The sequence below is a fragment of the Hordeum vulgare genome, chromosome 1H, assembly GCF_904849725.1.
Source record: "Hordeum vulgare subsp. vulgare chromosome 1H, MorexV3_pseudomolecules_assembly, whole genome shotgun sequence".
Lineage (NCBI taxonomy): Eukaryota > Viridiplantae > Streptophyta > Magnoliopsida > Poales > Poaceae > Hordeum > Hordeum vulgare.
Window position 1 is genome coordinate 512615388 of NC_058518.1, and position 11961 is coordinate 512627348.

Sequence of the window (11961 nt, forward strand, 5' to 3'; positions counted from 1 at the left end):
AAATCGGACCGTGTTTTTCCGAATTTTATCCGATTAATTTAAATTGTTGTTAAAATGTATGTGTCTATAGTTGAATGGCAGCCTCCCGCATCCAAAAATTTGCCGATCACCGTTTAAGATGCCCTAATGAATGAATTTGTGGACGTAATAATGACTTTGTTCAAAAAACACACAAATTATTTTCTGTCTAGTTACATTGTTAATGTTGAGAAAAAAAATTCATTTAATCATCTCGTCCTGATCTCTATTATCATTGACACGCACAAAAGTGGCAGATGACTGGCGCCACAAAAGAGGAAAAAAAAAGAGAGAAAAAAAAGAAAAATTGCTGCTGCCCAGGATCGAACTGGAGACCTTCAGTGTGTAAGACTGACGTGATAACCACTACACCACAGCAGCTGATGCTTTCAATTCTAATTAACACATTTATTGTAGGGATGTCATTATCATTACGTCCTTAGCCTCTCTTCTCCTTTCCGTTGGTACCCTCCTCTGGTTATCTCAGCAAGAAAACCTTACCTACCAAAACAACATTCAGGGATCTTTAAAGCTGCCCCAAGGGAATATCGGTATATGCGCGTACTCATCGATAATATATACTTTTTTCGTTTCTAAATATAAGTCTTTCTAGAGATTCTACTAGAGGACTATATACGGATGTATGTAGACATACTTTAGAGTGTATATTCACTCATTTTGCTTTGTATGTAGTCACCTATTAAAAATCTATTAAAAGACTTATATTTAGAAACGAAGGGAGTACTATCATAGTAGTATATGACAGGCTTTATCGGCAAAGCTCATAGCTTTGTCAGATTATCAAGCATGCATTGTCTAGCACCACACCATATATGGAGTTACATCTCAGGCCCAGAACTCTGAACAGGATTAAGAGCAGGTTTGGCTGATTCCATCGGAGAGATGAAGCGTGCAGCCTTTGGGAGCCATGCAGCAGTTGCACCTCGCCGGGAGCTTCTGTTGCTCGGAGGAGGGGCAGGTCACGTAGTCGACTTCCAGGCAGTACTGAGGGCAAGCCACGGCTTCCATGCCCTCTTGGTTTTGCCCCAGAAGCACAACACCTGAATATATATATATATGAATACACAGACCACATACACACATATACTTAAAAATTCTATAACAAATTTCGTTTCGAAGCTCTGAAAGACTGCCATTCAAACAAGAGTTGGATCGGTTTGCCTACCAATGAGGAGGAGAGCGCAGGCGATGTGGAGTCTGGAGGTAGCCATGTCTGTGCTCTGTACACACTCTTGACTCTTGAGGTGGTTGGTTCTGAATCCTGATCAGGAACGCTGGGTGAGGCCTTTGCTTCCATTGAGATCCTTATATGTAGCCCTTGTCCTGAAGCGGACTGCCTTGTACAGTAGCGGGTGGCTACGCTGAAACGACCATCTTTTCGTAGCTTGGAGTCAAGACAGTCAACTAAAGCAGGCTTGAACCTTGACCGGATAAACTTTGCATGGATTGTCTAGTGCAACCCTCACCATAGATCCTACGAAGCACCGATACGGCGACACTGATACGACGATACGGGATACGGCAATTTCTAAAAACAGCAATTCTACGATACGGCAAGCATATATAAATAATAATATAATAACATGCAATAAAAACTAACATAATAAATGTATGAGATGATAACAAAATACCGACCCACTGGTTGCCTAATTACTTTCATACCTTATTGTTTTTCATTTTAAAATCTCACTATCATTAATGAATAATACGGCCAATCGGTCATATATTGTCACAGTACAATTTAGATTGTAATTTCTATTAACATGACAATATAAAATTAATAAATCCTTTTAAATTAAAAACTTGAGATTGTCAAATGACAAATATATATAAAGAGCAACTTTGGATTGCACGAGTGGGTCAAATAATGAATTGCACAAGCAACATCCTTAACAAGCACTTTTATCCAACTACTACATTAGTACAGTCCACGTGCACTACCTATATAAACAGATCAACGATACATCAAGGCATAGGCAATATACAACGGCGATACTTTGAGGATATGCGTATCGCCATTTCTTTTAAATTGAAAATAACGATACTTCGGAAATACCTGTATCGAAGGCGTATTTGAAGTATCGGAATATCGGCGAAGTACTGAACGACGATACACAAATTTCTAAAGTATCGCTGCTTTGGAGCATAGATCTACCATGACTGCATTTAATTCTTAGTGGAAATAGCAGCGGCTTGATTTGACAGTCGACCCGAATTTTGGACGGTTGCAGATCCTCTGCCTTGGTTTCCCGGTATCTGTGTAATTGGACTGGACTGAGCACAATGGCCCATTAGCCTAAATTGAGCCGAGGGTAAAACCAGTACGTAAAAAAAACGAGGATAACAAAAAAAAAAAGCTATTATATATTTACCATACAAAAAATATAATCATTATTTATCTACTTACCCTATAAAACTGTCAGGGCTAGGTCTTGCCCATACCGATTCCTAATAGGAATTGCCTAACACGCAGAAGATTACGAGCCCGCCCATTAGCTGTATCGTTCGATGCCTTCGCTCCTACGTGTCCGGTCGCTGCGTTCGATCGGTTATTATGTCAGGTTTCTTGGTGTCTTTTGTTTTTATTTTGGTGTTTTTTTCTTCGGATTTCTCTTTCGCCAGTTTTCTCATCTCTTGTTATGTTTTTGTTTTTTTATTTCTTCAGTGGTTTTCTTCGTTTTTACCTTTTATTCTTTATATATTTGGTTTCATTGTTTCTTCCTTTGGTTTTTTTGGGTTTGTTTTTGGTTTCTTTGCTTTTCTTCGTGTTTCTTTCTCGTTATTTTTGTTTTTTCAACACTTGTTTACTTTTTTCATATACATTGTATATTTTTTGTATGCATGTAAAATGTATGTATATGTTTTCAATACTTTTTAAAAATATGTATTAAGTATTTTTCGAATACAATTTGAATCAATTCTTGCATGATAAAAAAAATGAACTTTGCAATAAAAATGTACGTTCTACAAATTTTTTTTTTTGAAATGTCATGAACACATTTTGAAACTTGTGAAGATTTTCTTAGATGCGAATACAATTTTTTGAATGAAAGATAATTTTATTTCAGTTACAAAAACATTTTCTTACATTGTATGAACAAAAACAATTAAATGTCACGTGCATTTATTAAAATGTGTTGCATTTTTTGATTGTCACAAACATTTTGCATACACTTGAATAACATTTTTTCGCACAGACGATCACCATTCATACTTTTTTATTCACATTATACATGTTTTACATCTTTCCAATACAAGAGTAACATTTTTCAAAATTTGACGTAAAGTGCTTTTGTAAAATATATGAACTATTTTAAATATAACAAAAGTAAAAAATAAAAATAAAAATGTGAACGAACAGAAATAAAAAAACGCATGATCTCATCGTGACATCGGCATGATGCGGCAAGTCGTTACTAGGCCGTCCCAGATCGTGCTCCCTGCAGGCTAGCCGTGGCAACAGGCGGCACATAGCCAATCCCCTATCAAAGCAACACCATGGCTGACACAAAATATCTTAATTGTCAATCCATGCAATGATTGTAGAAAGCCTCCCAATGTTGAACATCAACCGTGCTAAGCACCCTGGCAAACAACTAATCCCTAATACTAATAGAATTGCCGGACCAGAACACCGACGTATCAACTTAAATATCACGATAGAACTAAAATATATAAAGATGGTTAATGTAAGAGTGAATTTCGCTTTTTACCCTGTAGTTGTACATTTGTGACACTAATTACCCCATCAAGTGAAAATTCGTCTATAATATCCCTTTTGGAAGCTTTGGACACCCGTTTTCTGATGCATGTCCATCAGACAAGGTGTGAGGTGACGCCTGGGGTTCAAAAATATATGGACGATGTTGAGGAATTGAACAACTGGACAAGAGAAGTCTGGACATGATCGTCAACAACGATGTCCTTTGATTTTTACAGATTTTTCTACGAATCATTAACGCAACAGGTCAATCCTATCTAACATAAACAAGAAAAATGTAAATCTGAGGAATTACCGTGTTAAAAGTCACCAAAATCTGATATTTCAATAAAAGTTCCACTAAATGGGATAATATGTGTCACAAATGTACAACTACAAGGTAAAAGACGGAATTCACTCTTAATGTAAACTCTCAATTTTATAAAATGTGTTTGTTCCTGGCGTGCTTAAATTTAAATGTCTCAAATTTGTTTGATAATCTAAGAATGGTTTGATTTTATTTGTGGAGAGATAAAATTATTGGTACATATAGCAATTGCCAAAAGCTATATCAATTAATTTTAGCAATGCATGTGCTCCTGCTTCACATAATCTTTGAAAAATAAAATAACAGACGACTATGCTTTCCAATGCTATCTGACTCACTTGTAAATATTCAGCAAACTGAAAGACGGCGCAACTATTTGTTGTCTTCTTTATTTCCTAAAATACGTTCTATGATGCTCTAATGTTTTGTTGTATTCACAAACAAATATTCACTGCTACTAGGCATGTGGTGAGAAACATACCAGTGAGTGTTGTTAGAAAGTTCACAACATCTGTATGATATATCTCTTCAATTCTAATGAACCATTAAAAGTTTCTGTTAGCTCACATGAATAGTTCAAAAATTGGTAGAAATCCCACAAGTTGGACTTCCGTCCCGTGAAGTAGCGGAGCTATGCACAGGCAAAACTGTGACATGGCCCGCCCAACTTATAGATAGAGAATGGTTTGGCGGGGCTGAAGAACATCGGGTGGTGGAGGTGGCGCGGTGGAGGTCGGCGCGGTGGTAGTGGAGAAGAGAGGGGCGAAGGAAGAGGGGGCAGAGGGGGTGCCTTGGACGAAAGGAGAGGAGGCGGCGATGGCGGCAGGGCTTGGGGCCGCTGCGGTGTCGACGATGGTCGTCGAGGAGGAGGAGCTGTGGCCGGAGCCGGTGGCCGGCGCGGAGGGGAGATCGGTGGTCATGAGAGAACCTGGGAGTCTGATATCAAGATAGAGAATGGTTTGCTTCCCTTGATCACAATGTACATAAGTGTTACATATATATATGAGAGAGGTGGAGTGGCTTCCAAGATAAGTGGCACGCATGCCTTGGAGCCGGTCCTAGATCCTATGTACAAGGAGGACTAAGTAGTGTCTATGGTTATATCAGTAGGTCTTAGCCTCTTAGGGTAAAGTTGTTTCTAACAAAATAAAGTTTGCAAGCTTTCTCTTAGCTTAGCAAAATCTGGCCCGCCCAACCTACTGTCGGTAGCTCCGCCACTGGTCCCGTGTTGATCGCATTTTGACAATATGGACTCAGAATTAGATTCAAATATTTTCCCATAATGTTTACTCGTATTAACAAAAACAAATCTATAGATCTTCCAAACAAATGCACTTAGAAATTTCCTGCAACATATCGTTTTTTCTTTCCATCTTAATTTATTTCAAATCAATGTTTCCCGCAAATGGCTATGATTTTAAAACTCAAGCAAATGATTTACTTTTGCTACAAAAATTTAGTTCGTAACGAACATAAATATATAGTGGCTTCATGTATTGTTTTTTCAGTAGAGATGTTGTATATTCAGATGTGATCATATCTTTATTTGAAGGAAAATTATATCTGTTATAACCATCTTATATACAAACGAAATTCTTTATTTTGGTAGTGCAAGACTCACATGACAGATCGACTTGGCGCATGCCACTGTCCTACTCCCTCCGTTCTGGAACGGAAGGCATATAACCCCACAAAAAAAGGAAGGCATATCACTTGTGAAAAATTTGCATTCTTCTGCAGCATCTGCCATGTCAAGATAACACGAAGTGAAACTCTGGAGGATTTGATCGATTCCTTTTGTCCTATCCCGAGGCCATATGTGTCTAATGTTTGAATTCTAAAGTCAAACGGAGCAAAGTTTGATTGAATTTATAGGAAAATCTACGAACAACTACGATACTAAATAGATATAGCATAAAACTATTTTATTATGGATTTGACAATACTAATTTGGTATTATAGTTACTAGTAGCTTTTCTTACAAACTCGATCAAAGTTTGCACCTTTTAAGTCAAAACTTGTATGCCCTCCTTTCGAGAACGGAAGGAGTAGTTTTCATAAGTAAAGATGAATAGGCCAGTTCACAACTTCACATGGCCTCACGTTAGCACCATCTGCCGTGACTAGTCTCTGGCAGAGTGGCAGTGACCAACATGGTGGCAACCTGCAAAGATCCGAACCGGCCATGCCATGGTCAGATTATTCCAAACTCTACTAGCGACTAGCGACAGAAACAAAACGCCTGCTTGTATGGTTGTGCATCTGCGCATTTTTCCAATATAAAAAACAAAACTGCACTGCAATGGTGACGGGTGGCATAGTATGAGTGGACGCCCCTCACTACTGCAGATACGGATCATGGATTGGGTTTGTTGGCATCATATACTACTAGTCGTCCTTTTTTCCATGCGAGTGACGTGTGCGATGATGTGGTTGATCTTGTTCTCTCTATATATATCTGTTTTTTTCCTACAAGTAGGGAATCAACCACAGTACAGTAGTATTGGTTGAACCGACCGAGTCGATCGAAGGCTGCTAGCCATGGCCTCTGCTGAAGGAGGTGGAGACAAGTACCGGTCGTTCCTCCACGGCGACGGCGAGAAGAAGACGGTGTGGAGGCATGGAGCCCCTCCCAACTACGACCTGGTGAACAAGCTCTTCGAGGAAGAGCGGACCAAGGTACGTATACTAAACCTGCTGTCCACATGAAATGTCTGTCCATGATCAAATGATTCCTTGGGTGGTGTTTGCAGATTGTTAGCTAGTAGCAGAGTAAAGTTCTTCATCTTGGAACTTCGATTTGTTCACATGCATGCATGGCTTGGGTGCACCAGGAATGGGCGGAGGGATCTGTGGAAGAGAAGGTGCAGCGGTTGCTCAAGACCTGGGAGATGGAGATGGTCCACAAGGTGCGCCCCGAGGACCAGAAGAGCGTCAACCTCAAGAACTACTCCGCCTCCACCAACGGTACGTGCAAAAAATTCAACGCCTCAACACATCATACAAAAACGAAATGAAACGAAGCTTTGTTGCAGGGCTGAAGCCACTGACGCGGGAGGAGGTGATGGCCATGGGCGGCTACAACGCGTTCCTGGCGACCACGCTGCCGCCGGAGCACCGCATCTACGACCCGGAGGCGGAGTCGGTCGAGTCGGCGACGTCCACGTTCCTCACGGCGTTCCCCCGGGGCTTCGCCATCGAGGTGCTGGACGTCTACAGCGGCCCGCCAGCTCCCAGGATCGCCTTCAAGTTCCGGCACTGGGGTTACATGGAGGGTCCCTTCAAGGGCCACCCTCCGCACGGTGGGCGCGTCGAGTTCTTCGGCGTCTGCGTCTTCCACGTGAGTTTATTTGATTGATTGACAGCAAGTAATTCATGGTGTTATGTCCATCGTTCGTTGCTGCTATTCAAAGGTTTAAGTGGCCTGCAACACTGTGATGCATGATATCTATATAGGTTGATGAGGACATCAAGGTGGAGAAGGCAGAGTTCTTCTACGAGCGTGGCAACTTCCTCGCGAGCTTCTTGACTGCGCCGGCTGCTTCTGCATCGGCTTCAGGTTGCCCTGTGATGAGAGGAGCAGACTGAAGCGCCACAGAATTGGCGAAACATGTGACTTGTATCATCGTCTCCAGGATTTCGGATTTGGCAAAATTCCTTGTAATGGCAAGAAATATTTAAATCAATAAAAAGATTTTTGATCCATCCAATATATTACTCCCTCCCTCACAGTTTAGAAGGCGTATTTGAAAATTCTCTAGAACCTAGGTGGTTATTGATTGGCTGTGAGATAGGCTGAAAAATAGCATTCACACTATGCATACATATAAAAGTAGTACAACAGAGTACTAATTGACTGCTAGGAGTAAATGCAATGTGCCCTAAACCTTGTCTATTATGGAAATGCACATAAATTTAACCGTGTCTTCTAAACCGTGACAGGGGGAGTATCATTGTTTTCTTTAACTTTAATGATATCGACTTCTAGATTAACTTTAAATGGACGATGCTAGACGTCGGTCGCACGCCAACCATCTAATTGGCCCAACCTATTTGATCACTACCTCACCTTGTCCTCTTTCCACCGCTTCATCTCACAACGAGTCTTCCTCTTATCCTTCTTTTGCGTCGTTCGCCGCACCCACCAAGGCACCATCTCATCATTGTGCTCGTCGCAACCCCTGCACCGACTAACGAGATAATAGCTTGTTGGGGTGAAAACCCTATTTGGCTCTGGCAAGACCAACGAAGGTGGCGCCTTTGGTCATCGTCATCTTCCTAAAGGCTTCGTCATGCTCCGGATGAAAATCTAATCATAGCAGCGTTGCGGTGTCGTGTCCTTTCTAAAGGCACCGTCTTGAAGCTCACGGTTTCATCGATTCTCAACTTCACCTCATTGTGGTATCTTCACCTGAAGGGCTCTGAAGGCTCCATAATGATGCTTATGGTATTTTCTAATCTACTTCAAATCGTTCAGTGTGTTTTGTTGTAGCCATTTGACACTTATGTATCTGGTCTTGGGTGAGTGTGGGTTTGGTGATGTGTTACGGTGTGTTTGACACTTATGTATCTGGTCTTGGGTGAGTGTGGGTTTGGTGATGTGTTACGGTGTGTATCAGTTTGTCTATAAGTTATTGTTTTATATAATCCCTCTGTTTCAAAAAAATCTTGTTTTAGATATGTCTAAATATGAATGTATCTAGACATGTTTTAATGTTACATATATTCATATATAGATAAATCTAAGACACACATTTTAGGGTGGAGGTAATATAAAGGGGAGAGCGGTGTTTCTGCTCCCGGGCTCAGATGAGCCCGGGTAAAATTAAAAAAAATAGAAAAAAAAAATCCCTGATTTTTTTACAAGTAAGATGCTCACGTGCGTGATGTCCGTGCAAAAATTGATGGAGTTTGGACATTCGAGGAGCGCGCAACAAAAAAGACAAAACTCGGACTCTGTGAGAAAGGTTACTGTTCATGCACTATTTTGGACTGGTTTTTTTCTTTTTTGTCACTCGCTCCTCACATGTCCAAATAGAATGAAATTTTGCACGGACATCACGCCCAAAAACATATTTCATAAATTTTTGAGTTTTTAGTATTTGTTTTGAATTTTGTGTCACCGGGGAGCAGATGAGCCCATGTGTAGACTTGGAAAAGATACTGGAAAATACTCCCTCCGTTCCTAAATATAAGACCTTTTAGAAATTGCAGTATGAACTACATACGGATGTACATAGACATATTTTAGATTATAGATTCACTCATTTTGCTCCGTATGTAGTCTTCTAGTGGAATCTCTGAAAGGTCTTATATTTTAAAACGGAGGGAGTAATGTTGTTGCCCAGGGTAAAATTGGAGAGCTTCATTGCTCGAGAACCCCATGGCACCGAAGAGAGAGAGAGAGAGAATCACGCTGAAGTTAATGGGCCGAGGATGCCTGATGCTTGCATATTCTAAAAGGACAACCTCCCACTTACGTAGGGTCTAGGAAAGGGACTTGACGCTTGCATATTCTGATCTCTGTTTTCTGCGAGAACATATCTTTCTGTTCTTTGCTCTGTCTTCCTGACGAACATGATGGTTTTTTCTGTAGTTGCCGTGAGATGAACGGTGGCTGTGTAGGTTTTTGAAGAAATAATGGTTTTTGCTCTAGGTTGTTATGAATGAACTTGTGGGCATAATAATGCCTTTGCTTTAGAAACACACAAATTATTTACTCTGAAGAGAGCTTCATTGCCCGAGAACCCCGCCAAGATGACAGATGGAAAATATATTGTTGTCCAGGATCAAACTCGAGAGCTTCATTGCCCGAGAACACACACCCCCCCCCCCCCCCCCCCCCCCCCCGCGGTTCAAGATGAAAGATGGAAAATAATGTTGTTGCCCAAGATCAAACCGGAGAGCTTCATTGCCTGAGAACACCCTGTCAAGATGGCGTCGAAGAGATGGAGAATCACGTTGAAGTGAATGGGTCGAGGATCCCTGACGCTTGGATATTCTACAAGGGTGCCCCGATGCACGTAGCTCCCGCTTGCGCAGGGTCTAGAAAGTGGTTCGACCACTTTGACACTTGCATATTCTAATCTCTTTTTTTTTGCAATAACACATCTTTCTGGTCTTTGCTATGTTTTCTTTTCTGTAGTTGCCGTGAGATGAACGATGGATGTGTAGGTTTTTGAAGAAACGATGGTTTTTGATGTAGGTTGCAAGGCCATCTTCAAACCGACCCGTAAATCTCCCTCATGCGTCTGGACCATGCTGCCCGCATGTTGTGCATTGAAACGACATAACGACCACCCATCCGTTCGTCTGCTGCCCACATTGATGGCACACGGTTGTCAAGGTGTCTCCTCCGGCGCCACCCATTCATGCCTCTGTCGCCCACCATTTCTATATAATCTGCTACCCCGGCCATAGCCGCAGTCATCCGCCTTCGGTCCCTCTCCGCACAACTCTCACAATGGATTCCTCCCTCGCCAAAGCTCTCTGGGATGGGGTGACGTTGGACCGGAAGAAGGTGATGGCCACCATTTCTGCCGACAAGCAGCCGAAGGATGACGATGTCCCAATAGAGGACGCTATCGACAACGGACCTACACCACCCTCCTCCTCCGCGCCATCCTCGTTGGTGCATGAACATTGTGCGAGGGGAGCGGGCAGAACAGTCCCGTGAGGCGCTGGTCGACGCCACCTACAACAACCACCTCCTCCAGGAGCACGTGCAGGTGGAGGAGTAGCTCGCCTCTAACAGGGTGGTCGTGTCGGACGCGGACATGGCGGAGCAGGAGGCGCTGCTCTAGTCCTACTGCTCTGCCTGCGATATCCGCCTCACCCGCTGGCGGTACAACGATGGGTGGCACAGGTGGCGGCCACCTAGATGGAGTGCGACGACGCGGGGAAGCGATGTTTGGCGAGACCGGCGACAAGGTGGAGGACATCGCCGGCAACGTGGAAGAGTAGAGCACGGTAGGTCGCCGACGCTCGGGTCCTAAGAAGGACATCACTCCTCCCCTCCCATTGAAGCCAAGCTTGGCAGACCCAACACCGTCGGTCAATTGACTACTTGGCGATGGCATGGAGGCGGACAACTTCACTTCCCGGGGCTCCGGAGAAGTAGGTTACGGAGGCGGAGCTGGAGAAGACAAAGCTTCAGTTCTCGGGGCTCATGATCGGATACGGGGAACAAGCACCAGTAATCATAGATTAGGTGTATTAATTAAACCTCTAGAGCGAGACAAGCACCGTTTTGTTCATGTAAATGTAATGAATCCGTCATATTTGTATAAAATATGGCCCTGTTTATATGAAGTCGAGCCATGTTTGCATAGATTTTGTTCGGTTGATTTGAACTATTATTAAAATGTATGTAGCTATAGTTGGATGGCGGCCTTCCGTATACGAAAAATTTACGGGTCACCGTTGAAGATGCCCTAATGAATGTGTTTGTGGGCGTAATAATGACTTTGTTTTAAAAACATACAAATTATTTACTGTTAAGTAACTTTATTACTCCCTCCATCACAGTATATTGAGCGTATCTCACAGGACTCTAGGACCTAGATGTTTTTCTATTGGTAGATAAAACCGAGCCGACGAGCTGTAGAAGCGCCTAATTAATCATAAAACTGACGCATTAGTAACTCCTGTTCACTAAACGAACGACTTCCTCACATGCATTGATGGAGACGGTTTCCAAAACATCCCAATTAATAGGCTAATTAATGACATGCGCCTTACTTCTAATTATGAAAAATTATCGTTTTGGAGATACGCCCAATATACTGGGATAGAAGGAGTAATGTTGAGAAAAAAACCATTTAAACATCGCATCCTGCTATACTCAGAAAAATGACAGATGATGAGGGCAAAGAAGAAAAAGCAAATAACTAAC

General features: G+C 42.2%; 2 protein-coding genes and 1 non-coding gene across 4 annotated transcripts; 1 reads left to right on the plus strand and 2 right to left on the minus strand.

Annotated features, from left to right (window-relative positions):
- Nucleotides 1–326: 326 nt before the first annotated feature.
- On the minus strand, nt 327–399 carry TRNAV-UAC. The gene has a single exon. It is a non-coding gene; the product is annotated as a tRNA-Val (tRNA).
- A 367-nt stretch (nt 400–766) lies between these two features.
- On the minus strand, nt 767–1312 carry LOC123421428 (proteinase inhibitor PSI-1.2). The gene is made up of 2 exons (XM_045107538.1): nt 1205–1312; nt 767–1079 (listed from the first exon to the last, which is right to left on the minus strand). The coding sequence occupies exons 1-2, from the start codon at nt 1248–1250 to the stop codon at nt 889–891; spliced, it is 237 nt and encodes a 78-aa protein (XP_044963473.1). The 5' UTR covers nt 1251–1312; the 3' UTR covers nt 767–888.
- Nucleotides 1313–6529: 5217 nt separating this feature from the next.
- On the plus strand, nt 6530–7774 carry LOC123421444 (pathogen-related protein). 2 transcript variants are annotated; one of them, XM_045107539.1, is made up of 4 exons: nt 6530–6746; nt 6902–7034; nt 7103–7407; nt 7524–7774. In XM_045107539.1, the coding sequence occupies exons 1-4, from the start codon at nt 6609–6611 to the stop codon at nt 7653–7655; spliced, it is 708 nt and encodes a 235-aa protein (XP_044963474.1). In that variant the 5' UTR covers nt 6530–6608; the 3' UTR covers nt 7656–7774. The 2 variants fall into 2 exon arrangements, with proteins under 2 accessions (XP_044963474.1, XP_044963479.1); XM_045107544.1 differs by having other exon boundaries at nt 6654–6746; nt 6821–7034.
- The last annotated feature ends 4187 nt before the right edge of the window (nt 7775–11961 follow it).

Excerpts from the sequence above, each read along its gene's own strand:
- LOC123421428 (XM_045107538.1), bottom strand. The coding sequence starts at position 1,250 with ATGGCTACCTCCAGACTCCACATCGCCTGCGCTCTCCTCCTCATTG. Across the intron at positions 1,080-1,204 it reads CTGCGCTCTCCTCCTCATTG|GTGTTGTGCTTCTGGGGCAA; the intron begins GTAGGCAAACCG and ends ATATATATTCAG.
- LOC123421444 (XM_045107539.1), top strand. The coding sequence starts at position 6,609 with ATGGCCTCTGCTGAAGGAGGTGGAGACAAGTACCGGTCGTTCCTCCAC. Across the intron at positions 6,747-6,901 it reads TCGAGGAAGAGCGGACCAAG|GAATGGGCGGAGGGATCTGT; the intron begins GTACGTATACTA and ends TGGGTGCACCAG. Across the intron at positions 7,408-7,523 it reads TCGGCGTCTGCGTCTTCCAC|GTTGATGAGGACATCAAGGT; the intron begins GTGAGTTTATTT and ends ATATCTATATAG.